This window comes from Rhinolophus sinicus, chromosome 6, assembly GCF_057876585.1.
Source record: "Rhinolophus sinicus isolate RSI-liver-muscle chromosome 6, RSI-T2T, whole genome shotgun sequence".
NCBI lineage: Eukaryota > Metazoa > Chordata > Mammalia > Chiroptera > Rhinolophidae > Rhinolophus > Rhinolophus sinicus.
In genome coordinates this window covers 69,060,454-69,084,668 of record NC_142506.1, presented here as the reverse complement: position 1 = coordinate 69,084,668, position 24,215 = coordinate 69,060,454, and the positions used below count along the sequence as shown (strand labels likewise).

General features: G+C 54.7%; 1 protein-coding gene across 2 annotated transcripts in view; it reads right to left on the bottom strand.

Moving 5' to 3' along the window:
• Positions 1 to 29: 29 nt before the first annotated feature.
• The window catches only part of IPO9 (importin 9), a 34,897-nt gene continuing 10,711 nt past the window's right edge, over positions 30 to 24,215 (bottom strand). For both annotated transcript variants that reach the window (XM_074317119.2, XM_074317121.2), the window contains 23 exons: positions 22,188 to 22,249; positions 21,880 to 21,966; positions 20,937 to 21,138; positions 17,934 to 18,022; positions 17,165 to 17,251; positions 16,663 to 16,782; positions 16,465 to 16,565; positions 16,219 to 16,277; positions 15,369 to 15,520; positions 14,573 to 14,671; positions 13,700 to 13,806; positions 13,191 to 13,330; positions 11,039 to 11,198; positions 9,277 to 9,503; positions 7,372 to 7,520; positions 6,813 to 6,941; positions 5,914 to 6,189; positions 5,457 to 5,623; positions 4,825 to 4,958; positions 4,176 to 4,298; positions 3,704 to 3,811; positions 3,449 to 3,525; positions 30 to 3,055 (listed from right to left, as the gene is read on the bottom strand). In XM_074317119.2, the coding sequence (XP_074173220.1) occupies positions 2,945 to 3,055; positions 3,449 to 3,525; positions 3,704 to 3,811; positions 4,176 to 4,298; positions 4,825 to 4,958; positions 5,457 to 5,623; positions 5,914 to 6,189; positions 6,813 to 6,941; positions 7,372 to 7,520; positions 9,277 to 9,503; positions 11,039 to 11,198; positions 13,191 to 13,330; positions 13,700 to 13,806; positions 14,573 to 14,671; positions 15,369 to 15,520; positions 16,219 to 16,277; positions 16,465 to 16,565; positions 16,663 to 16,782; positions 17,165 to 17,251; positions 17,934 to 18,022; positions 20,937 to 21,138; positions 21,880 to 21,966; positions 22,188 to 22,249 (2,966 nt within the window). In that variant the 3' untranslated portion in view covers positions 30 to 2,944. The remainder of the gene's footprint in view (positions 3,056 to 3,448; positions 3,526 to 3,703; positions 3,812 to 4,175; positions 4,299 to 4,824; positions 4,959 to 5,456; positions 5,624 to 5,913; positions 6,190 to 6,812; positions 6,942 to 7,371; positions 7,521 to 9,276; positions 9,504 to 11,038; positions 11,199 to 13,190; positions 13,331 to 13,699; positions 13,807 to 14,572; positions 14,672 to 15,368; positions 15,521 to 16,218; positions 16,278 to 16,464; positions 16,566 to 16,662; positions 16,783 to 17,164; positions 17,252 to 17,933; positions 18,023 to 20,936; positions 21,139 to 21,879; positions 21,967 to 22,187; positions 22,250 to 24,215) is intronic.

Genomic DNA, 24,215 nt, shown 5'->3' with positions numbered 1-24,215 from the left:
CTCAGAGCCCTGTGAACCAGAAACGCCAATAGAAGCTCAGAAAAGGCAATTTATTCCATGACGATCTTTCCTCAGACTCTTTCCCCTGGAACGTCCTCCCCTCATCTGCCTGGCAGCACAGAGGAGAGAGAACCGGCAGAAAGTCCAGTCTACTTGGACTGAAATCACACACCTGCTGTGACCTTACGCAGGTAACACAGTATCTCTGTGCCTCGTGCCACCAATCTATACGTGGGGAAATCAAAACCACCCACGCCCTCGACGGTCTAAACGAGATCGTCTGAGTCCCACACTCTGACAGTCACACAGCCCAGGCCACACTGGAGCTCTGAGGACACGCAGACAGCCCCAACATGACACGCGTGGCACACAGAATCGCCAGGAGCGGTCTCCCCTCTGTACCTCTCACCGTCTTTCACGGATGCCTTGTCAACCTGCTCTTTGTGAGAATACCTGACACTTAGAATCTGTGCGTTTTCACAGCTTGCCGATTCCAGAGGTTTCCTGTTATCCAAAAATGCGACCAGTAGCAACCCCTTACCTAGCAGATTCTTCCGTCAATAGCCTGCTTCTTTGGAAATGGGGAAGGCACAAGAAACCCTCTCCTGGCTGTTGGAGGGGACAAGGACAAAGCACAGCCGGGGGCCATCACAGCCCCTCCCTCATGGGCTCAACCCGCAGTCTGATGGCTGGTGGCCAGGTACCAACTTGTCTCCCTAATGCTTTCATTTCACCGTGTCCAGATTTTTCCAGCGCGTTAACAAAATCAGACGGTGAGGTAGTTTGGACCGTTGGCTCTAAGCCCACACTGAGCGTCTACGCCCCCAGCGATGCCCGTCTCACTCTCACCTGTCTGCTGGGGTCATTCATTCACACGCCGCAGTCACGTCATTGAGAGCTCAGGGATCTGCGATCCCGGCTTTCTTTCTTGGCCTTTCCCTCCTTCTGTCTTCCATTTCCCCTTCAATTCTCCCCACTGAGAGGTGAGCCAACTCCTGGGAAGCCCTACGCCTCCAGGTGCTCTTCGGTGGGGCCCGACCTGACGTGTCAGAGCAGCCCAGGGCTCCACTCACACGCCCGGCTTGCCAACTCCTTCTAACCAGCTCGCCCGGCCCTGCCCTTCCAGGACGAAGCCAGACACAGCAGACACCCAGAAGCCCAGTCCACCTGTGGTCAGCCCACGGCCTGGGGCAGACCTCTTCTTCCTGCTCAGACGTCGTCCTCGTCAGCAGTGGGCATGACCCACTGCGCACCTGCTGCAAAGGTGACAAGGGACGATGCGAGACGCTCCAGAAACACAGGAAGTGCCTGCACACCACGGGGTCGGACGGCAGGGTGACCCCACCACGGTAACGAGGACTCTTTCCTCAGGACCAGTCCTACCCTGGAACCAGGAGGGCACCAGTCTCCGTGTGGGAGCCCCACACACCGGCTCTCAGCAGCCCGGTGCTGCCGAAACGAGACCACGCTTCGGTGCCAAAGCCGAGGGCTGCTTTGCCCGTGAGCACTGGACCTTCCGCATGGCCTTGCGGTTGCTACGGACGGAGTCTCGAGGTCCGGCTGGCTTCCTGAGAACCAGCGGGCCAGACCTGCCATGGTTCTCCACCATCAGGGCCTCCCCGACGCAGGGACAGGCTGTCCTGGGCGCAGAGCTGGCTGGCAGCGAGCGCTGACCGCCCGCCTCCCACCCCCGCGGGAGCTGGACACAAGGACAGCACTGGCCACAGAATCTTCAGGCTTCCGTGGACGTGTGCAGGGGGATGCCCCACGGCGGGGCCCTTCCCTTGACAATGGAGAGCTGCACACACTTCCCATTCCGCTTCCTGTGACAACACCAATCTCAGACTGCCGTGGGGGGGGGGGGCACTGCCTGATTTCTATCCTCTCACCCTTTGGACCCACGGCAGATCAAGTTCCCAGTGAAGGGACCTCCTTAGACACCGACGGGACCGCACCCGTTCTCGGCGTCGCCTGCGGCTGGGGCAGCTGGCTTCCACCCAGTCCTTCCTGTATTTCATCTTCCTTCTCAAGGGCACAGAGGCAGAGGGGCTGAGACCCCTCGTATCATGTGGACTGAGTTCATTTGTAAAGATTACTTTACTCTCCTAGAAAAATACGCGCTGCAAATCTCAGGGCTACAACTTAACCACTTCAGAGGGTCTCTGGGGAAGGGAGTAACCTTGGACTGACTGTCTGTGGAAACGTGTGGGAGGCGTATTAAATATAGTTGGGTCAGGTGGACTTGTAAAAAAATCTGTTTTCCCCCTTTTTTTCCTAAAAGAGGAAAAACAAATTGCCATGTGTCTGGCTTCCTTTGAGTGTGAGCACGTCTGTATACACAGGAACAGCTCGGGGAGGGGCTGTCATGCAAAGAGGCAGGAACAAGGTGAGTCCTCTGACAGGGAGCCGTAGTGTTGCCGGCAGGAGGGAAGGCCTCGCGCCGCAGCCAGGGCTGCTCCTGCCGTTCCTACCGAGAACCCAGACGCCTGAGCAGGAGGGCAGAGAGCACCCGCTCTCCAGGGCACTCCTATCTGAGCACATCCGACGTCCTGTGAAAGCCAGCGGGTGATCTGGAACAGACGGTCACTTCCTGTGCGCCCGGCGAGGCACAATAAGCCCTGGCCACGACTGTCGTGGGCAATGTTTCTGGACGGGCTGGCAGAGGCCCGGAAGGACACAGGTGGGGGCGCTCGTGGAGAGGAAAGGGCTCTAGAGCTCGGGGATCTTCCGGGGGGCTTTGAGAGGTGTCCTTTGTTCCAGCATTCCCACGTGACAGCACTGCGAGCTTGGTCTGAATGGTCGTCACTGTCACTCTGCAAAGGCCAAGGGCCGAGAGTCCGGAGGCCACTCTAGGTGGAGAAGAAAGTGCATCTCCAAGCCCGAGGGCGGCAAACTGGTTGGTGGCTGGGCCAGGCGGACAGGCCAGCGTGGACAGGCTCGTTCTCTAGATCCCGATGGTCTGTAGAACCCGCCTCTCGTTGTCGTTAAGGTGGCCGGAGAACATCACGTAGCAGGGCTGCTGAGCGAACTGGCAGAGGAAGTCCGTGAGGTACGCCTGGAGGGAGGACGCTGGTGTCACGAAGGCCCCGGGTCACCCGTGTGCTCTAATGAGAACCACGAGGGGAGGAGGGCACTCGGGCGTTCAGACAAAGGCCGGCGCTTGAGGCAGGGCTGTCTACTCCTGGGGTCGAGTTTAGCCTCCACCCAGAGACTCAGGTCCCCCGGGGAGCACAGCTCCCCAAGAACGCCTGTCATCCTCCAGCCTTCACAGCACTGGCAGGAAACACGCCGGGGAAAGTCCCCGCCCTCCCCGAGCCTGTGACCACGCAGCAAGCCAGGGACTCGGCCCTGAGGCTGCAGGGTGGGTGACAAATGGGTCTGAGCCCATGTCCCTGGATCCGGGGCCTGAGACACTGTCACTTGCAAGACGTCCCCTGGACAGTCTCACCTGCAGGTCAATCTGATAGAGAGGGTCCTTCAGGGCGTCAGGGTCGTCCTCCTCGTCGTCCTCGTAGTAATCGTCCTCTGTGAGACACAGCCGCACGGGAGGGAGGCTCAGGCAGAGGCCGGGGGACAGGCGTCACCGGGTGTGGCTGACGGGAAGCGGGGGGCCCACCGACACCGATGCCCTTTTGGCGCCCGCCTCCCGTACCGCACGCGCAGAAGAGGCACTTCCCACCGCTCCTCTCCTCAAACCGCTCACCGTATTTACTCGTAGCAAGAATGTCGGAGAGGAGCTGGCCAGCCAAGCCGTCCTCCTCGTCCTCGTCCTGTTCCTCGTCCTGGTCTTCCCACATGTCATTGCCGTCATCTACGTGGAGACGAGAAGCAGCTGCTGTAACGCACACACTGTCCCTTCCCGAACCCAAACAGGCCGGGGCAGAGAGCCCAACGGGTGTCCACCACGTGGCCTGCAGTCCCTGGTGGGAGGAACCAGGGATGGCCACACCTCCCAGGAAGTTGGGAGGAAGAGCCGGGCGATTAGGGGCTGAGCAGCTCTGGAGGGAACCCAGACTGGAAGGGCCGCGGCAGCTGCCTCCCTGAAAGTGGCTCTGCCTGCCCAGCACGCCGGCCAGAGCAGGTGCAGTGAACGCCTCGGAGCAGCGACTCCATCAGCCCCACAGACACCCTGACAGTGGTGACGCGCGGGCAGCCGGGCGGGGCGGCCTGGGCACCTTGGCTCCACTCTGCAGGAGTGGCCTGGCGGGCAGCGTTGGCCTCCATGACGTTGGACAGCTCATTGATGATCAGCTTTAGGATCTTGACCAGCAAAGGAATGTTTGTCCAGCGCTCAGGGTCTGGGAAGGAGAGAAAGGCAGGCTGTCACTGGGCTCACTGTTGGCAACACCTGTCCTGCCGCCAGCAGAGAGCGACGCACAGTTCCATAATTCCAGTCCACCTGGTGTCACCAGGGTTCAGAAGTCGGGAGACACGAGAGCTTGGGAACTAGAGGAGCGACATTTTTGCCAGAAAGCAAGCTGGAGCCAAGTAACTGCCGAGCATGCGCTGGCCCCACGAGCTGCCGCTGGAGAAGCAGCGGAGGGGGCGAGGAGGCCCCAGGCGCGAGAGCAGCCGTGCACTCACCACCCACAAAGCACCGGGGTCACTGGTACTAGAGCCCCAACAAAGCCGGGTGGGTCCCTGGTGCCTGAGTGGACGCTTCCTGATGTCCAACAACAGGAAGGGCCCTCGTGTCCGGACCCGCCGCTCACCCCTCACCCCTGCTGCTTTCTGCCGCGCCTCACCAAAGCCCGCACTACCAGTCACAGTTAACGCAGAGCTGACAGCGCACGCCCCCACCCCCGCGTCCCCAGCGGCACCCACTCTTGGCTGACTTGGAGCGGGTGCGCACGCCCTCGTCCAGGCCGTAGATCTCCTCGCCCTTCACGCGGATGTCCTGCAGCCTCTTGTCGTCCGTGTTGATACCGTGCTGAAGCAGCTTGCACAGGGCCACAGAGCTGGCGGGGGGTCGGAGGGTCACTCAGCCCCAGCCGGGCCCAGGGGCTGAGCGGGCACGTGCTAAGGCTGTCTGACGGTGACAAGTCTGCTCACTACTCTCAGGGAGGACCGTTCAGCTGGGGTTCAGCGTCCATAGACGCTCCAATGGGAAGACTTGGGGAGCAAAGCCGTGTGCGTAAGCTTCACACTGGGGTCCCTGCTAGGAGGTGCGATGGGGAATCAGGACCCATGGGTGGGAGCAAAGTCCGGGGTCAGAAGGCGAACAAGCCACCACAGTGCCCGGCTGCGTGAGGTCTGAGGCAGAGGGTCTCCAGCCGACAGATGAGGAAACATGGTGTCCCCATGTCAGCTGCTTTGGGGGCATTTCAGGGTGGCAGCTCTTCCGGTCATATAGGTTAGCAATAAAGAGAAGGGAAGAGGAATACAAGGAAGGGGCCGTCTGACATGGCACTGAGACGCCAGGTGCGGCCAGGGAAGGAGCGACGCCGCAGCCCCACCTGACTTTGCCCTCGTACTGCCCGTAGAAGAGGTGCTGGCGGCTGGTCCACTCGGCCATCACGAACTCCAGGGCGGGCTTGCCGGTCGGCCCGGGGAGGCTGCACAGGAAGTCCAGCAGGGGCCCCAGCTGAGTGTGCACCAGGTGGGCGAAAACCATGATCAGGGACTAGGAGGCGACAAGAGGGGACACCCTTCAGGGAGACCGATCTCCGAGACAGGCGGTGAGGGAGTGGGGCCGGCAGTCAAGAAACAGAAGCACGGAGCTTTCCTTGTCAGCGTTTCTTGAGCCCACACAGAACGATTTCACTTGACTGTCCTACAAGTGCAGTCAGAGAGCACGGTAACCAGGACCGTGCGCTGACTCCACCCCATGACAGGCGTGAGGGAAGCGCCCCCCCCCCCCCCGCGACACCCAGCGTCACGGCCTGACCACTGACTCCACCCCTCCCCCCTCACCTGCATGACACTGAGCGTCTCGGCCTGCTGCATCTTGCTGAGGATCGCACGCAGAATCTGGTCCAGATTCTCGCCCAGCTCCCGCCCAGCCTTGGAAATGAGGGTGGACACGAGGCGGCCCACGAAGGCCGCGGTGAATTCGGACGTGCGGGGGTCCAGGAGCTGGCTCACCACCTGCATCACGTACCACAGCCCATTGTGGCCTTGCTCGTCGTGCCACTGGGCCACCTGCTCCAGCGTCACTGACACGTAGGCCCGCAAGCACTCGCCACCATTCTGGGGAGACAAGGGTGGCAGGCAAGATCGTCAACAGGCGGGCAGATAGCAGGAGCCTCAGTCCGTACGGCCAACGCTGCCGCTGAGGCCGACGCCTCCTGAGAGTGCGGAGCCCCGAGGGCTGTGGGGCTCAGCCCCGCGCCTGTCAGCCAGTCACCGTTAGACACACTCAGTCCTTGCCCTACCTACCCAGCTACCTCCAGAATGCGTGTTTCTCATCACAAGGGACAGTGGACAAGCACACAGTCGTAACCACAAAGACCACCTCTGGGACGGGAAAAACACCCAAGAAGCAGGAGTCATTGGGGGACTGCCGGTACCTAGGATTCCCAAAAGCCCATCACTTTGACTTTACCAATAAAAGAAATATCCGGAAGAGACCTCCTTATGGCCCAAGCCCTATGCTGCCACCTCTTCCACAGCAGTGACACCGACATAGGGGGGTATCCACATGTCTACAGTCGTAACCCCCGAAGCATGAACGACCAGCTTTTGCAGACATATTTGGGTAAATACGGATGTGAGACTTAGATCTCAGAAGCATGAAACGGTCCGAATTCCCTGCCTCCTAGGAGCCCGTGCCTGTGGGGCTGGCATCCCTGTCCAGTCACGTGGTGAGATACCTGCATGGTGGCGTTGTCGTCTGTGTGTAGGGTGCACTGTGCCACAGCAGGAAAAGCCTGGCAGATGAGGAGCTGGGACAGGGGGGGCTTTGAACTCCGCACCACTGTGGTCAGGATGTCGATGGCTGTCTGAGGAGAGAAGAAAGGGGGCTCAGAACTGCCTCCACGATGGGGCCGGGGTGCCCCACAACCAGGCTCCTTCCTGTGTGGGAGCAACACAGCAACCAGAGCACGTTTCTGAGAGAAAAGGAATGAGGAGGTGGGCGGAGCTCTCAGCCTCCTCACGTCCCGCCAGCGGGCGGGTGGTACATGGCAGTGGCCGAGACAGCCAGTGACACTCAGTGGTGCTGAGTAGGGGTGGCGCTCTGCCCAATCCACTGAGGGCTCCTCTGGACCAAGAGCCATTTCCTTAAAGTCCCAAGAATCACCCACTGTTCTTGTGGGCACAGGAGCCCAGTGAAATCACCCCGAGACTCGGTGCTCCGGGTTTGCCGTCAGTGGGGTGGGCTGTGCAGGCGGCACTGGCAGAAGCCCCGCCCCCCACGCCCCCTCCACTCACCGCGCACAGCCCTGCCGGGAGCTTGTCCGCTGGCGCCTGCATGATGCTGACCAGAGTCGGGATCAGCCTCATCTGCATGGGGCCCTGGCAGGCTTCGATCTGGGACAGCTCCTTGAAGATATCCTGGGCCAGTGAGGCGACGACAGGGTCTGAAGTGGACAAGGCAACACGGAACCCCCGCCTGATGGTCTGCATGTGCTTCTGTGTGGCCCTAACCTACATAACAACTTCTGCTGGGGTTACGTGTCACATACCGGGGACCTAGTGGGGCCACATGAATGACCTGAAAGAACAGGAGAGATGCCAAATCTCCAAGAGGCACAGTGAGCATGGGGTCACTAAGTCAGGGGGAGGCAGTGAGAGGTACCCCTAAAATCAAATGCGGCTTTTTCTGGGGCAAATCTTTACTGTCTTTATTCTCGGGAAACCTAGATGGATCGTGGAACCAAAGGCTTAAGGAAAAAAAGTCCCACTGATACTTTCTTAACACACATGGAAGTTTCAAAAAATGCCCAACACTGACTTTTCCCGGTTCCCGTGTGTCAAGGAGGATGCCTGTCTGGTCCTAGGGGCAGTCATGAGAGACAGAACCCCTGAAGCCATTATTCCGGGACTCCAGGCAGCACCTTGGGCATGGGGCTGCGGCCTGGCCCTCGCCCGAGCAGGCAAGGCCCACGCAGGGGACACTCCCATCACTGCTGCCTGCCTGTGTTAAACAACAGAAGCGACTGCGTGTCCATCTGCAGACGAGGAAGTGGACCGTGTACGGACCACCACGGGACGGCTGCAGGGAACGGGCATTTCCGAGTGCCAGGTGGAAACCACTCCAGGCGGTGTGTGTAGGTGAGAGAGCAAACCCAGTGAAATGCTTGGGACGTCGTCATGTCCCGTCACCAACCCCCAGTCCAACACACGCTTCTGAGCTTCAACACTGGAGCTCCCTCTTTAAAAATAAATATCCTCCATCTTTTTTCTGATAATAAAGTATTAATAACACACCACAGAAAATGCAGGAAGATATGAAAGGAAACTCCTATAATTCCACCACCTTGAGATAACCACCGTGTTTCCCCGAAGACCCAGTTGGACAATCAATTCTAATTTGTCTTTTGGAGCAAAAATTAATATAAGACTGGGTCTTCTATAAGACCTTGTCTTACTTTACTATAATACAAGACTAGGTATAATATAATATAATATAATATAATATAATATAATATAATATAATACTAGTCTTATACTAACTTTTGCTCCAAAAGACGCATTAGAGCTGACTGCCGGGCTAGGTCTTATTTTCGGGGAAACATGGTACCCGTAACATTTTGGTGTGTTTTTTCCTGCTCTTTTTCCTATATACGTATCTATACAAACATCCTTTGCTAAAACAAAACCACACTGGGGATTATGTCCTATGTATTCTCGAAAACTCGACTCACATTCTATAAGCTCTGCCATTGTTTTCAATGTTGCTTTGAAGGCTGATTTTTAAAGGCTGCATATTATCCCATTTTATGGATGTAATCCATCTCGTCATCATTTTCAAATGTGTGCTGCCACACAACACACGGGAGGAATGCTCTGTTCACAAGCCTCTGCATGTGTCTTTGTTCAGTGCCTCTGTCTCTAAATTACAGCTCTCGGCCTCTGGCAGGAAGCCTGGGACTTAGCTGCTCAGTCCCCGACTCTGTCGTCAGAGCTCTGAATTACTGCTGTGCTCGGCAGCCCTTAACTCAGGACCGTGCCCCACCTCCGACCAGCATGAGGCCGGCGCCCGGACAGCACCTAACTCTGCTGACTGACAGCCACGCTCTTTGCTTCCGGTGCTGCAGGTCACCAGCCCCAGGGAGCTCTTCCCCTGAAGCCGCTGCCCCCGCCTCCGGCGGGCGCCCCTCCCTGCTGGCATACCGTTGCTGTACTTCAGGAAAATGGCGATGGTGAAGGGGCAGATTTTGCTCTCCACGCTGGCCGTGAACGCCGGGTCCACAGTGCAGACGATGCACAGAGCTTCCATCACCAGGTTGAGGACCTCGGAGCTGAACTGCGCTGCCAGGTGAATCAGGCCATCCAGGACGCTGGGCAGGAAAGGCTGGAGGACCTGGGTGCTCTCCGAGGCTTTCAGCTGGTCACAGTAACTGGGAGACAGGCAAGCAAGAGTGACTCAGCAGGGCATCCCTCCAACCCCACGGACAGTGTGTGTTCCTGCAGCGTCACCAAGCTACTTCTACCGAGTGTCTACCTCTTTCTGTGGTATATTTTATACATGTCAGCATGACCATTTGTTTTCTTTTTTTTTACAGGACTTTATTGGGGAACAGTGTGTACTTCCAGGACTTTTTTCCAAGTCAAGTTGTTGTCCTTTCAATCTTAGTTGTGGAGGGTGCAGCTCAGCTCTAGGTCCAGCTGCCATTGCTAGTTGCAGGGCTCGACTCGAACTGGCAACCTTGTGGTTGAGAGCCCACTGGCCCATGTGAGAATCGAACCAGCAGCGTTCGGAGTTAGGAGCACGGAGCTCCAACCGCCTGAGCCACTGGGCCGGCCCCGACCATTTCTGTTTTCTACTTTACTTCTGTTTTGGTCTTTGCTACTGCCTGCAAATACTTCCGTCCGTCTCCCACTTTGTTTTCGAGTAAATCCCACTCGTGTCATTATATCCAAATTACGAAGATGAAATGAAATGCTCTGATTCCTCAGACTACTTCCTGCTTTCGTCACGTTCCTAAGATTCGGATCTACGATTTCCTTATTTCCCAAATACAGCGTTTAAACATCTCTTCCAACATAACTGCTTTCTACTAGGAAATTGTTTTTTAGCTTCCACATTATGTAAATTTTGTACTTTTGGGGTTTTTTGTGCATCCTAACATGAGATCAACATTCTGTGCACACATAAAGTTGGTGTACTGTTTGTAGGGTTGACATTTCCCATACATACACCCCTCACCTTAGTCACGTCTTATTCAATCAATAACTACTGGGTGCCGTTTACCACGCCCAGTGGGATACGATTATTAAAATCACACAAGTCTTTACTTTGGTTTATCTTCAGAGTGGCAATTAAAGCCCATAAAAACGTTTCTGTTAAAAAAACCTAACACAGGAATACGGCCCTCTCCAGATACTCAATAAATGTTTTTTCACAAACTGGTAAGTGTCAACTGAGACTCTTAAATTTGGACTTTAAAGTAACAATGCTCTCGCTGGTCTGGGCAGGAATATAAATAAATGACTAGTTGAGCCGCTAGTACTGAGCAGTGACAGGGAGGTAAAGTTGGGAAGAAACAGGCAGCGTTTCCAGGCCACATCATCCCAATTTTGGTTTCTAACACAGAGCAATCGATCCACAACATGACCTGAGCTCTCCTCCTGTTCTCTAATTCACTGCCGGGCCACCCCATGTGAGTGACCATGTCCCAGAGCGCCAGGCCGTTGGACCCCCGAGCTGGGGTGAATCCCCAGGGATTGGGGAGCAGGAGGGCACAGGACGCATCGGGGGGTCCCAGAAGCCATGTTGCTGGTACGGCTTCTTCTCCTGTCCCACGTTCACTCTGCAGATCTGCATCAGAAATTTCCAAGCAACACAGTCCACTGGAAAACTGTTGTCTGGGGCCTCTATTCTGAGTAATTTTCTCTCAACATAGTTTTCATCGCCCTAACATGGCGTACTCACCCCCAGATAGCTCTCACAGCAGAAATGCGAACTGATGGGGGTTGTGTCTCATGAAGACCACTAACTGTTGCCTGTAGAAACTGCTGGATCAATTCAGGGGACATGGCAACAGTGAACCGACTGGCAGCCCAAAGTGCCCGACCCAAGAGGAAAGGAGACGCTGGGAGGAAGAGAGAGCAGTTAGGGGTTGGACAGTACACGTGCCTGTTCCTCGCCCCTCCTTCCCTCCACGGCCCACCTAGTCACAGTAACGGGATACCACGCAATACACACACTCAGCTGAGAGAACGGGAAAAGCCAACGTGTGGCCTGCGGTGCACAATCGCCTTCCCATTTCACTGGTCACTCACTAGCGGCGAAGGGGACCATGGCGATGCTCAGACAGAAGCTTCCCATCCGTCCCACCCAGCTCGCGTCCTCCCGCTGCACTACTAGTGAGTCCTCTCAGTGTCTTCACGGCCTGTTCTCCTCTTGAGCCACCACCGGGACATTATAAACCATCGCTCTGGCATTCTGTTATTTAAAATGCCAATAAGTTCCAGTCTACCCAGTAAAGACCCCCTCCATCAGCACGGCACTCAAGGCCCCGAGAGCAGGGGCTCTCACATGACGTGATCTCCCTCTACGGCTCCTAATCTCGGGAACACATGCTCCCAGCAACGTACCTCCCGTGTCCCGTTTCTGGGCCGCAGCCCTCCCTGCATTACCCAACTGTCCGTGCGGGCTGAAGAAACCCTAGCAGCTCTGTGCCGCTGTCAGCCACCCCTTCAGCCTCCTACACGTCAGGTACTTTGCTCTGCCAGCCCCGGTGTCAGGGCGACCGCCCCCACCCACCACACGCTGCTGAGGACAGGACCACACCACTTGGCCCGGCACAGGGCTTAACTTACTCACGTGCATGATAAACATTTATGTGATGGGACCTATTGAACAGGACCTAACACTCTGCCAGCCTAACCGTTGCAAACCGATTTATAGAACGTAGAGCAGCAGCTTTCCTGGGAGCCCCGCACGTGAGAATGATTTCCACAGCAGTCCCAGGACATGCCCTGCCCTGTCACGCTCATTCTTTCACAGTGTGCCGTGTGGCGTTTTCCAGGGGTGACATGGTGTGTGACACCACGGCTCTGCCAGCTAATGGGATGCGTGTTTGCATTTTAAAACGTTTTCATTTCTAATATTAAATATTAATACATAAAATTCACAGCAATTCAATGATCTCTTTGGGATCACTGATAATTTTTTAAAGTGTAAAGGGGAACTGAGACCAAAAAGTTTAAAAATGGCTGGGGCAGAAAGCTCTTCGCTGTAGGCATGAAGATAAGCTCAATATTAAATGTTTTGCCAGTCTTCACACAAATATCCTCAGATCTCCATGAGTTTTTAAAGATTCTTTGCCAGGACAAATCCTACAAAGAGTACGTCGATGGGTTTGAGAAATTCCAACACTTTCATTCCACACGACAGTACCTGCTCGCCAGAGCAGGATGTGTTTCGAGGGCTACCCGTGGAGAAGGGGCTGGTGGGGACCGAGAATGGCACAGACACCACCCCGTGTCCGGGCCTACGTGCTCACAGAGGCAGGGACAGCGTTTTCTAAGAAGATGGTGGGGGCAGAAGCCAGGATAGGGTGGAGACGCCGGCCGGTAGGCGCTCTGCCTTGCCAGAACATCAGGCTACCTTTTCCTTTAGGGCAGGGAGTTAATGCGCCATGAGAAGGGAACATTTTAATTAATGGACACTGGCCAAGAGTACAGCTGGAGGAAACGACAGGAAACAAGCAGGAAGAATGAGGGGGACAGACTGCCTGAGGGTACCCTGGGCTTACTGCTGCCGGCGGGACTCAGCCAGGACCCTCAGGGCACAGCAGCCAGATGTGCGTTCTATTCCAACGCAAAACGGCTGTGACCTGAGTGCTGGCTTGGGAGGAAGACTGAAGAACGAGGCAAACTTAGTCTCTCAGTTGGTGAAGCTCGAGCCAAGGTCTCTGGGCTGTTTTATGGGAGCAGATAAGTTCGAGTTCTAGGGCGGGAAGAAGAATTTCCCCCAAAGGACACGTGCGTGCCTGGCTTACCTATCTCAGTGGACAACGTAACTGAGGTGACGCCAGGCCTAAAGTCTTCCAGAGGCCTGGCACCGTGCCGAGACATACCTGAGAGGCTGAGGTCTGCGAGGATGACACCCGTCAGGAACCCGTGCATGTCGAAATGGACTCGGCCGCTCTTCACACTGTCCGTGATGATGGACTTCACCGAGCCCAGAGCAAGCATGCAGGCCTCGTGGATCTTCCACCTGCACGAGGGGAAAGCAAACCACACTGCCGCAAAGACCAGTATGCGAGGGAAGCAGTTCAGGAAAGGGCGCTCCAGTACAGTGTGACCCAGAGCCCATCCACCGGCCGTTCCAACCTAAACCTACGGCTGAAAACAGCCACAGTCGGTAACAAGAGCTTTCTGACTCAAAACAAAGCCACAGAACTTCCTTTCAAGGCTTTTTAAACATGGGGAAAATAAAGGTACCGCAGGCAGTTATTTTAAGGTGGAAAGGGCCGCTTTAACAGATGGCACAAAGCCAGCCTGGCTCCACAGATCCGAGACCCAAGATGCGCCCGTGTGACGTCCCCTCACCCCACTGCGTGGCCCCCCTGGTGCCCACTCTCACCAGTGCTCAGTGCCACTGTTCTTGCTTTGCTCGGCTTCCTGCAAATGCCGAGTGGCTGCGGCAGCCAGGGCTGCTGCGCTCTCATTCTGGAAGTCGGTGGCCACAGCCTGGGGAGAGGAGACGGGCTAATAAGCCTCCCCGTGGGAGCAAAGACCATTTCAGCTGCAAGCTGCAAACGTGAGTTCCACTCTTCCCCGTGCACGCACTCAGCTCTGGTCAGGCCTCTGATGACATCGGGGCATAAGTGTATTTCTGAGTGCCCAGGCGATGGAAAGCTATCGACATGTGCGGATCCCTCTGGCTGCCTTCCGAAGGCTGCCAGGCTCCGACAGACCCAGCTCTGGTGACCACGGCCTGACACTATTCTCTGGGAGCCTGACCATGGAAATCCAGGCTAATCCATGCACTGAGCTTAGCTCAGAAATACTCAAGTCTAATGAGAAGAATTCAACAACACAGAGAACAAACGGGCCACCCACAAAGGCAGCTTCGCCACGGAACTGCAGCCCGTCACAGGCAGAGAGAGCTGGTGTCGGGGTGTCACCGCCCGGCAATCTCACTTTTGTTTAAGTTTGCCAACCTCTGGATTGTGCTCCAGACTCCTGCTGAAGAGGGGGTTCGATGGAAAGGTTCCCTCCAAACCGCCCTCACTGATCAAGCACCTTGTCCTCTGCACACTCTGCACCTAACAGTTACCTGCCAATCACAACCAGGAGCTATGACTGCAATTCCCGAGTCTCACACTTCGTTTGAGATGTTCTCTTGTTCTTTCGCCCCCAAACTCTAAGGTGTCTAGAAAGTCAGAGTCTAGAAAGAGGAGAAGCTGAGGGCCTGCATAGGGTTACCGGTGGGGCGTCAAGGTGGCCCCCTTACCAGGAGCAGGTCTTGAGCTGCAATCCTGACCGTGTAGGAGAAAGTGTCGTCGTCCTCGTCTTCTACAAACTGCTGCGGGTTGGCTGTCCACACTTTAATCTGAAAGATGACGATGGCAGGTGTCGGTGAGACTGCCACTCCAGGTCACGCCCCGCGTTTTGTCGCGCACACTGGAAGACCTCAAGCTTTGTGTTCATCCAGAACAAAAGCCTCGCTTCAAGTCTTTCCTCTTTGATGTACAGAAGCGAATCCTCTAGCAAGGTCAGTACAAGGTTATCGCTCTCCAGGACACTAGTTCAGAATGTGGTACGTCACTGGCTCTTTGCTACGTCACTCAGCTGTGACGCTTCGACAGGCCAATTTTCTGAACATATTAGGTCTGATGGGATATTTAATGTGACAGTTATGTCGATTCCTGTGCTGCTTATCAAAGAGTAGCATTATCTTATGAGATCTTTTCTGGTCTAATTCAGACCCAGCACCAGGCTGGTGACGGGACCTCCGTGTCTCACTATTTAGAGAGAAAGAACAGGTTCTTGCAGGTGTCAGGGCCTCTGGTCAGTGGCCCTACCTACAGACGTGAAGTCAAAGTATTCTGAGAACCAAATTACTCAATACCGGAGGAGATGACACCCCAACACCTAGGGACCTGGCAACACAGTGACACGAACGCGTCCCTAGAATGCCACAGGAAGTTACTCTGCTAGTGTCTGCTTTTAGAAACACTCTGTCTGGTCCTATGAGTCACATTCAAGGTAGACTTCCCAAACGTGTGCTGTACATGCATCTCGTTTACCTGTTCCTCAGTGATTTGCATGTACAGGATAACATAGTAAATCAGCTCAGGCAAGGCTTTCTTAACAGTGCTTTTGAATTTGCTGTTTTCCAGAAGAGCATGGACAAATTCGAAAATGCTAAAGACGAGATTTTCAAAGCCCAGCACTTCACCTACAGGAAATACACAAAAAAGAAGGCTTGAATGACAAGAAAGCAAAAGGACACAACTACGTTATCTTTTAAACTAATGAATAAAGTGCTTGCTAATTCTTGTTCCCAAGGGAACGGAAGAGTCGGCTGAGGTGTCAGAGAAAGAAACTGAGGATAATAAACGTTCTTTGGTTTTTCAAGTCAAAGAATCAGAAACACTGAACATATTTTACAGCATTTTCTGTTTTTGCTGTCAAATTCCTAAAAATATTAACACAGAAAGGAAAGCCTCGTCATCTGGGGCCCCCAAATTACAACTGGTGAAATGCCAGAGCAGGCTGGCTCGGCCGGCGCCCGGCTCCCCACACCTACATGCCAAGGGAAGCGTGCGCAGAACATTCAGTGCAGAGCGCGGCTCTGGGTGGCAGCCTCCCTCCCCGTCTGCTTCTCCCGTCCCAGGTCGGAGCACACACACGACCTACCATCGGAGCGGCTCTGGGTGGCGGCCTCCCTCCCTGTCTCCTTTTCCCCATCCCAGGTTGGAGCACACACACGACCCACCATCGGAGCGGCTCTGGGTGGCGGCCTCCCTCCCCGTCTGCTTCTCCCCGTCCCAGGTCGGAGCACACACACGCCCCACCATCGGAGCGGCTCTGGGTGGTGGCCTCCCTCCCCGTCTGCTTCTCCCCGTCCCAGGTCGGAGCACACACACGACCTACCATCGGAGTCCACAGGGTCCTCTACTTCCTCCGTGTAATTGACTTCCGTCCTCACGTAGGTATGGTGATGAGTAAAGAAAGGCACTCCAGAGTCTGCTCGGCTCACATTCTACAGGGGAAGGTGGGGACTAAGCTAGACACCCACTCACACTAAGAGGGGTCCTTCAGAGACCTCATTTCACAAAGTGGGAGACCGGCGCTAGCCCCCAGCCGCGTGCTGGCGGCGCCCGCTCCCGGAAAGGATATAAAGCTGCACTCTCGGTCAGGGTGTTCCAGACGATGGGCAGGATCTGCTGCATGGAGGACACCATGTGCTTCGGGAAGTTCTTCACCAGGGCTGTCACTGCCTGAGAGTTCAACGCAAAGACGTGAGGCTGAGTGACACGGGAGGAGACCGATGACATCAGCTGTGCACTGGTGCCCCGCCCCCCGGCAGGGGGTTACCTTCAGCACTTCCATCTTGAACCCACTGTCTGCCGTGGGGCCGTCCGGGATCTGCAGGGCCTGAACGAAGGCCTCCGTGAACTGCTGCACCACGGGGAAGATCAGGACCTTGGCAGCGCCCTGGCGTCGGAAAGCACATCAGCACCGGACACACGCCCAGCGCTCAGGTCGGGGCCGGTCAGAGGGGAGCAGCTCTACAGGCAGCGGGAGGCCCCTCGGCCTCCTCAGAGCTACTGCGGAAGACCAACTCTTACGCAACAGGGACCGGTATTTGCCACTGGGCTGTGTCCCACGAGAGGGCCACAGAACGCGGAAGGGCTCGGTGACAGTACGAATGGACACAGGCTAAGGCAGCCACATGCAGTGGTGGTTTTCCCACCATGCTCAGAGCACCCAGCACCCCGTTCGTGTGCATGCTTGTGCTGCCACAACGCAGGAACACACCTCTGCCTGCAGTGGGACGCACTGGTGACGACTTTGCAGCAGGACGTCTGCAACTCACCTTTTCCAGCTCCTCCATGTTACAGATCATATGGGCACAAGTGGTAAAAATCTCCACCGCTCGGGAGCGGGTCCGAATGCCATATACCTGGAAAGAGAGTTACAGCACAGCCATGACATCGCTGTGTGCGCCTGTCTGTGTATCTGACTAGGACAACTATGGCTTCTCAACCCTGCCACGGGGCTGGATTCCCTGTGGAGATGGGGCACGCCATCACTAGTGTCCAGGAGATAGGCTTCTCCAGTTCAGAGGACGGGAGGCAGCAGGGTGCCAGGGCCCACTGGAACGAGCCTTCTACGTACACAGGCCTCTGCGGCCAGTCTGACGAAACCCAGTAGGCTGGGTCCTGCTTGAAATCCCAACACGGTCAGTGTTCTTCTTACAAATGCAGGCCCTTGCCTGGGACCAGAGGAGCAAGGAGGTTAAGACACCACGCCTCAGGCACTCACACTCCTGGGGAGTGAGTTACCATCCCTCCGCTCAGCCATCAAATAGGCAACAGTGTTAGGGGCCTAGCATGGCAAGGCGGTGACAGGCTGCTTGCGGACACTCAGCTGGGCTCCGTGGGCACAGGTGCCTCGACGGGAGGCCCCAGGTGGCATAAGGGGCCACAGGAGGCCAGGAGGGGCAAGCTACGTGAAGACACAGTGCAGCTCTCTCACTCTGACCCAAAGTGAGCGGTCTGAGGTCAGTCCAGACTCAGATCTTTGTCCGCTCTCCTGTGCAGCAGCAAACACAGCAGTGCCCCCGCTGAGCTGCGGCTCCGTACCTCGGCCATGGTGAAGATCTTATACATCTCTGGGAGGATGACAGGGGCAACGAGCGGCATCTGTGTGTCTGTTACTTCGCGAGTGAATTCTGCAGAGAAGAAGCAGTAGCGTAAAACTAGGGTGCCTTGTAAACACACTGAGTGTGAAAGTTTTCAAGCTGCTTCTGGGGGTAGGACCCCATCAGACAGTACAGGTGTGGACACTGGCCTGGTGGCCTTTTCCTGGGGAAGGAAAGTCGCATGGGTTACTGAGCATTTGTTATAAGGGGAAAGAGAACAATACAGAGATAAAGGCAAACACGCGCGACGAAGAAAAAAGCTTCACAGAAGTGCTGAGAAAACCTGTGACAGTAGTGGGCAGAAGTCCCCAGGAGGCCCCCTGAGGAAAACCCTGCATTATCTACTCTGTGCCATGTGCCACCCTTCAGGTGCCCTCCGGCTGCTTGCAGGCCTCCCCTGGCAGGCTGCTCCCATGCATAGAACAGCTGTGCATACTCAGTTTCCGTTCGCTGCTCTTCCAATGAACGGCTCACTGACCTAGAAGCCACACGCTGCTGCTCACGGCAACAGAAAGTGATTTCCACCAGACAGAGGCGGCACGGGGCCGCCTGCACGCGGATGGTGAGGGACACGGGCTCACATCTCCCCTCGCGTCCACAAACCCCACGAGGCACCGGGATTTCCTGTCCTAAGCAGCACAGTGTGAGCCCTTGAGCACCAATGTCTGCTCACGTGACCTGCTTTGCCCGGCTCTTCCACGTGATCGCTGGGATAGAGTGAGTTGGCTGGGACATTTTCAGGACATACATCAGGAAACGTGAGTGGGCTCTTCCAAGGTCCATACTCTGCACACTCTCGGGCAATATCACCACCAGAGTCAAATGAAGACCAAATATTCAAGGCTGAGTCTTCTTAAGCAGCTGTGCGTTCTTCCTGAAGAATAAATCCTGAACTGAACAGTAACGAGTGCTTTATTTAATTTGGAAATCAGTCCACACAAGCGTAATGGATGCCATTCATGAAAACAAGTTTTATGAAAAAGGTGGCATAATTTAATTCCACGAATAAAGAGCCTAACCACATTTTTACTCTCCTATAATCATTCCTGGTGGTCTCAATGTATTCACACTTGATAAGCTTGAGTCCAAAGTAAGTTTTCTGAGGTCACTGAGCAACTCAGGAAAAGCCTGGGACACCAGCAACATCTCAATCTCCAAAGTTCTCTGAGACGGAAAAAAGGAGCTGTGGCGGGTGGCTGAACACGTCCGTCCTCGGCCGCCATCTGCCTTCCCTCCACACCGCCAGCCTGAGTTGGTTCTCTCATGTCCTAAGTCTAATGGGCAGCCTTGCAGAAGGCCAATTGAGGACAGCCAGCCCGGCCTCCTGTGGGTTCCTGTCCACACACCCACGTCCTGCCATCTCCACGCAGGTCTCTGCTATCGTCAGAGCACGGTCTAGCTCCAGGTGAAAACCGAGGGCTATCTGAGGACAGATGGAACAACCCTGTCCAATGTCCGCTGGCTTCGTCACAAAAGGGTGCACCCCCCATTCGACGCTGTGACTGAGGCTGACAGAACAGCCATCCCCTCAGTCCAGCACAACGACTGCGCTTAGCTCCCAATCATGATAAATGCACAACCTCCGTTTTGAACAAGCTGGGCTTGTGTTGGGAGACTGGCAGGCAAGGCTCCCTTTGCTTGGCAGACAACACATCTGTTCACGGATATTCTGGTGCCAAGAACTGGTGAGTAAGGAATCCTGGAAGGCTAATTTCAAGGAGAGGGCTCTGTGAAGTCGCCTGGAGAGGGAGTCACACAGGAGACGCGAGGGGAAACCCGAGCAGGGAACGATGTCACCGTTTTGGCAATTCTGCTCCACACCGTGAGCACCTGTCACAGGTAATCAGTATGAATACGAGGCCTGGGAAGAGGGAGTTTGAAATGAAAGGAGAAAAGGGATTTGCTTCTGGACACAGAATTGCTCCTGCCGACCATCTCTGTCACACGTGCTAGGACAATTGGGCCCAGATGCCAAGTTTGGTGAACAGATTCCAAAAAGGAGAAACGGCACTCATCGCTAGGCAAGAAGGCGCTTCAGTAAGCGAGTCCATCCTAGGGAAAGAGGATATACAGAGGGGACTGCCACAAAGCTGTATGAACAGAGGGGAAACAGGACTTGTAAAGGGGCAACAGAAGATGGCTGATGTCCGGGTAAGGAGTCCTTGAAGGCAAAACAGAGACCTCACCCGGAGGGGCAGGAAGAAGGAAACTCAGGCCAGACCTCGGGATTTGTGAAGACAGGTTCTGTGAGGGACGGACAGATCAGTCAACCAAGCGGAGAAGAGATACCCACCAAATCTTGGACTGAAAGTTCAAGTATTTTTATCAATTTTTCAGAACAGAAAGAAAAGATGCCAAAGGCTACATATTCTCTAGGCTGGCTGCACAAAGGCCAGGGTTTTACAGCTACACTGTTTTTACCTTCTTTCTTGTATTTTGATTCTTAATTTTGACTTGGTTGAACTATTGATAGAAAAATAATATGTTAACTAGGAGGACGATCATAATGGCTAAAATTTATGGCTTATGGCATCAGTTAGTAACATTTTACGTCAATCAGCTCATTTAAACGGCCAAACGCTCCTTTGACGTACTCTCGTTATGTGAATTTTACCTACGAGGAGACTCTGGCTCAAGAGACAGTGAGTCAGGTCAAGGCAAAGGCAGACTGTGAGCTGACCTGTGTGCCCAACTACTGTCCGTCACCCTGGAGTGGTGAGGTCTGGGGGCAGCCCCTGTGCGGTGTCCCCTCAAATCCCTGGAAGGGTGTGGCGTGGGGGGGCGGCTATGGAGACAGCACAGCAGGAGGGAGGGGACACGGTGGGCAGCGAGAGCTCACACCTCCAGTCCCGCTGGCCGGAGTCATGCCAGCCCACAGCTCCCTGTGTGCCCCCGGGCACCTGCGACCCGAGCCCCGACCCCGGGAAGAGGCTCTGGCACCCACCTGTCAGCACGCGCATCGCTCCGTGCACGGCGTTGACGTCCCCGCTCACCAGCATCCCCATGAGCAGGTTGAAGAGCTGCGGCCAGGCCTCCGGCCAGTCCCAGTGGGCGATGGCCGACACGGCGTAGGCCACGCTGGAGCGCACCTTGCTGATGGACTCTCGTAGCCCATTGGGCAGCAGCTCCCGGATGACGATTTTCGCCTGCAGAGGAAAGGCCACCTGCCCTGAGAGCCGGCTACACGTGGGAGCCGAGTCCCATCCGGTGTGCGCATGAGGAAAGCCATGAGCAGAGATGCTGCGTAGCTGGCAAAACCTCCAATGCAGACACCTGACGAGCAGGTCCCACAGCCCTCACCGGTGCGCTCTACACGCACGCCGTCCGCCTCAGCAGCCATTTACAGTGAAAGCGGAAGGAGGCTAAGAATTCGGTCCCTCGGTCACACGGGCAGTGTCCGTGCTCGGCACCACGTGTGGCCAGCAGCTGCCGTACTCAACAGCACAGATACACAACTTTCCGTAACTGCAGGGAGTTCCAGCAGACCGCCTCGCTCTCCACCTTATACCTCAAAACTCCTTGGGGCCCGGGGTGGCCGCACAGCACTGCACTAAGTAGAAACACTATCTCATTTAACCCTCACACAACTCTTTGGAAGTTGGAATTGTCACTCTAACTTTAGGTATTTAGGAAACTGGAGCTCAGAGGGTGAAATATTTCCCAGTATTTCATGGCCAGCAAAGGGCAGAAATGGGATTGGAGACAGGCCAGCCTCTGCCCTGAGCCGTCTCACCCGCGCACGCGGCTCCCCACGCAGCCTCCAGCCAGCTCCCCTCTCTCTCTGCACAGTCTTCTGACTGCCCCCTGCTGTCCGGGAACGGGGACCGCCCCACCTTGTCAGATGGGTCCTCCAACCACAGGCAGACGGGCCAGCTCAGTGTCCTTACCCTTTCGGTAGTCTCAGGAGGCCGGAACTTCTCTGACTGGGCACACCAGTGAGTCTCCACATACTGCTTCAGAATGACTGATGCGAGCTGTGAAGAGAAGAAGCCAGGTGGTACACAGCAAGAAAAAGGCTTTCTTCACACAGGAAAACCATACAGATGGCCTGATCCATTCGTGGCAAGTGTAGCAAAAGCTGCTACCAAATCCTAGGGCATTTATAGATTGGCCGCATTCGTGCTCTTTCCCATCAGAAAGTTTCATTAGCAAAAGGGAAATTACTTATAAATTGGACCAATTGGTCTGGACTTACCTGACGAATTGCCAACGCCCCCTGGGGGTCCACGGTCAGCTCTGCCAGGTGAACACCGAATTCTGAAAGAGAAAATGTTACCGTGAGTCGAAGAGCACGCAGGAAAAAGCCACAGCAGCTTCCTGCGCTCTAGCCCTGCGGCCAACAAGAGTGACTTCAGAAAGGAGCCGGAGCCGCTGCCTCCCACAGCGCGGTCACTCTCAGACTGAGTCCCAGTAGGACCAACACGCGGACCCACAGCGCACGGCTGGGCCTTTTCTCCCTTCACTGCACAGCCCCTCCCCGCCATCTTCCCTGCCAAGGTGGCGGCAGCTGCCTCCTGAACCAGTGAACGTGGTATGTACCACTAAGTTACCCAAAGAAAAACCAAAGGTGAGATTTCAGGAGTGAGTCTGACACACACCACCAGATGAGAGATGATTAAGTCTAAGGAACTCTGGCTTTCGCAGGCTTAGTCCTAACAGTAACAGCGGTCATACGTGCACAGCGCCCAGTAAGCGAGGCAAGCAGCGGTCTCGCAGTGAGCGCACGGTGGGAGGCTACGAATGATTCTGACTCCCAAGTTAGTTAGAATTCACACCCTTAGTGAAATCTCCATCCACATCGCAATGATGGGTTTTGCAGAAATAGAAAAACCCACCCTAAAATTCATATGGATTCTCGAGGGACCCGGAACAGCCATCGTAATCCTGAAAAAGAAGACCAAAGCTGGAGCGCTCACGCTTCCTGATTTCAAAACTTAGTACAAATCTACAGGAATCAAAACAGGGTGGTCCTGGAGTGAAGACAGACATACAGACCCATGGCAGAGAATACAGAGCCCCAAATAAACCCTCTCATACATGGTCAAACGATTTCTGACAAGGGTGCCAAGACCACTCCATGGGGAAAGGACAGTCTTCACAACAAATGGTGCTGGGACGACTGCACGTCCATGTGCGAGGAGGAAGCTGGAGCCGTACCTGACACACATACAGAAATTAACTCAATTGGATCAAGAACCTAAACGTAAGACCTAAATCAATAAAACTCCTAGAAGAAAACATAGGAGAAGAGCTTCATGACATTAGACTTGGAAATGATTTCTTGATGTGATACCAAAAGCAGAGACAACCAAAAGAAAAAACAGACATATTGGACTTCATAAAATTTAAAAAACTTGGTGCATCAACAGACACTGTAACAGAGGAAAAAGGTAACCTACAGAATGGGAAAATTATTTGCAAATATGTATCTGTCAAGGGATTAATATCCAGAACATATGGCAAACTAGAATTCAATAAGAACCAATAAGCCAATTCAAAAATGGGCAACAGACTTCGAATAGACATTTCTCCAAGGAAGACACACAAATGGCCAACAAGCTCATGAAAAGCTGCTCAATATCACTAATCGTTAGGAAAACTCAAGTCCAAACTACGAGACACCACCTACACCCATTGGGATGGCGACGATCAGAAAACGAGAAGACGAAGGCTGGTGAAGCTGTGGAGAAACTGGAGCCTGTGCACAGTGCTGGGGGGGAAACGGCGCAGCCGCTGTGGGGAACAGTACAGACGTCCTCAAAACACTAAAAACAGAACCACCACACAACCCAGCAATCCTGTTTCTGGGCATTTCTCCAAAGTAAATGAAGACACTAACTCACAAAGATAGCTACACCCTCTGTTCACTGCAGCATTACTTACGGTGTATATGAAAACAACCTAAGTGTCCATGGATGGATGAATGGATACAGAACAAATGGAGTATCACTCAACCACAAAAAAGAATGAAATGTTCCCACTGCAACACCACGGGGGGGGGGGGGGTCTCCAGGGCGTTATGTCAAGTGAAATAAGTCAGACACAGAAAGCTACATAGTATCATCTCACTTATATGTGGAACCTAAAAACAAAAGCAAGAAAACAACCTGGCAGACGGAGAGAATACATTGTTGGTTGTCAGAGGTGGCAGGTGGGTGAAAGGAGTCAAAGGGTATAAACTTCCAGTTATAAAATCAGTACGTCCTGGACATGGACTAATGTA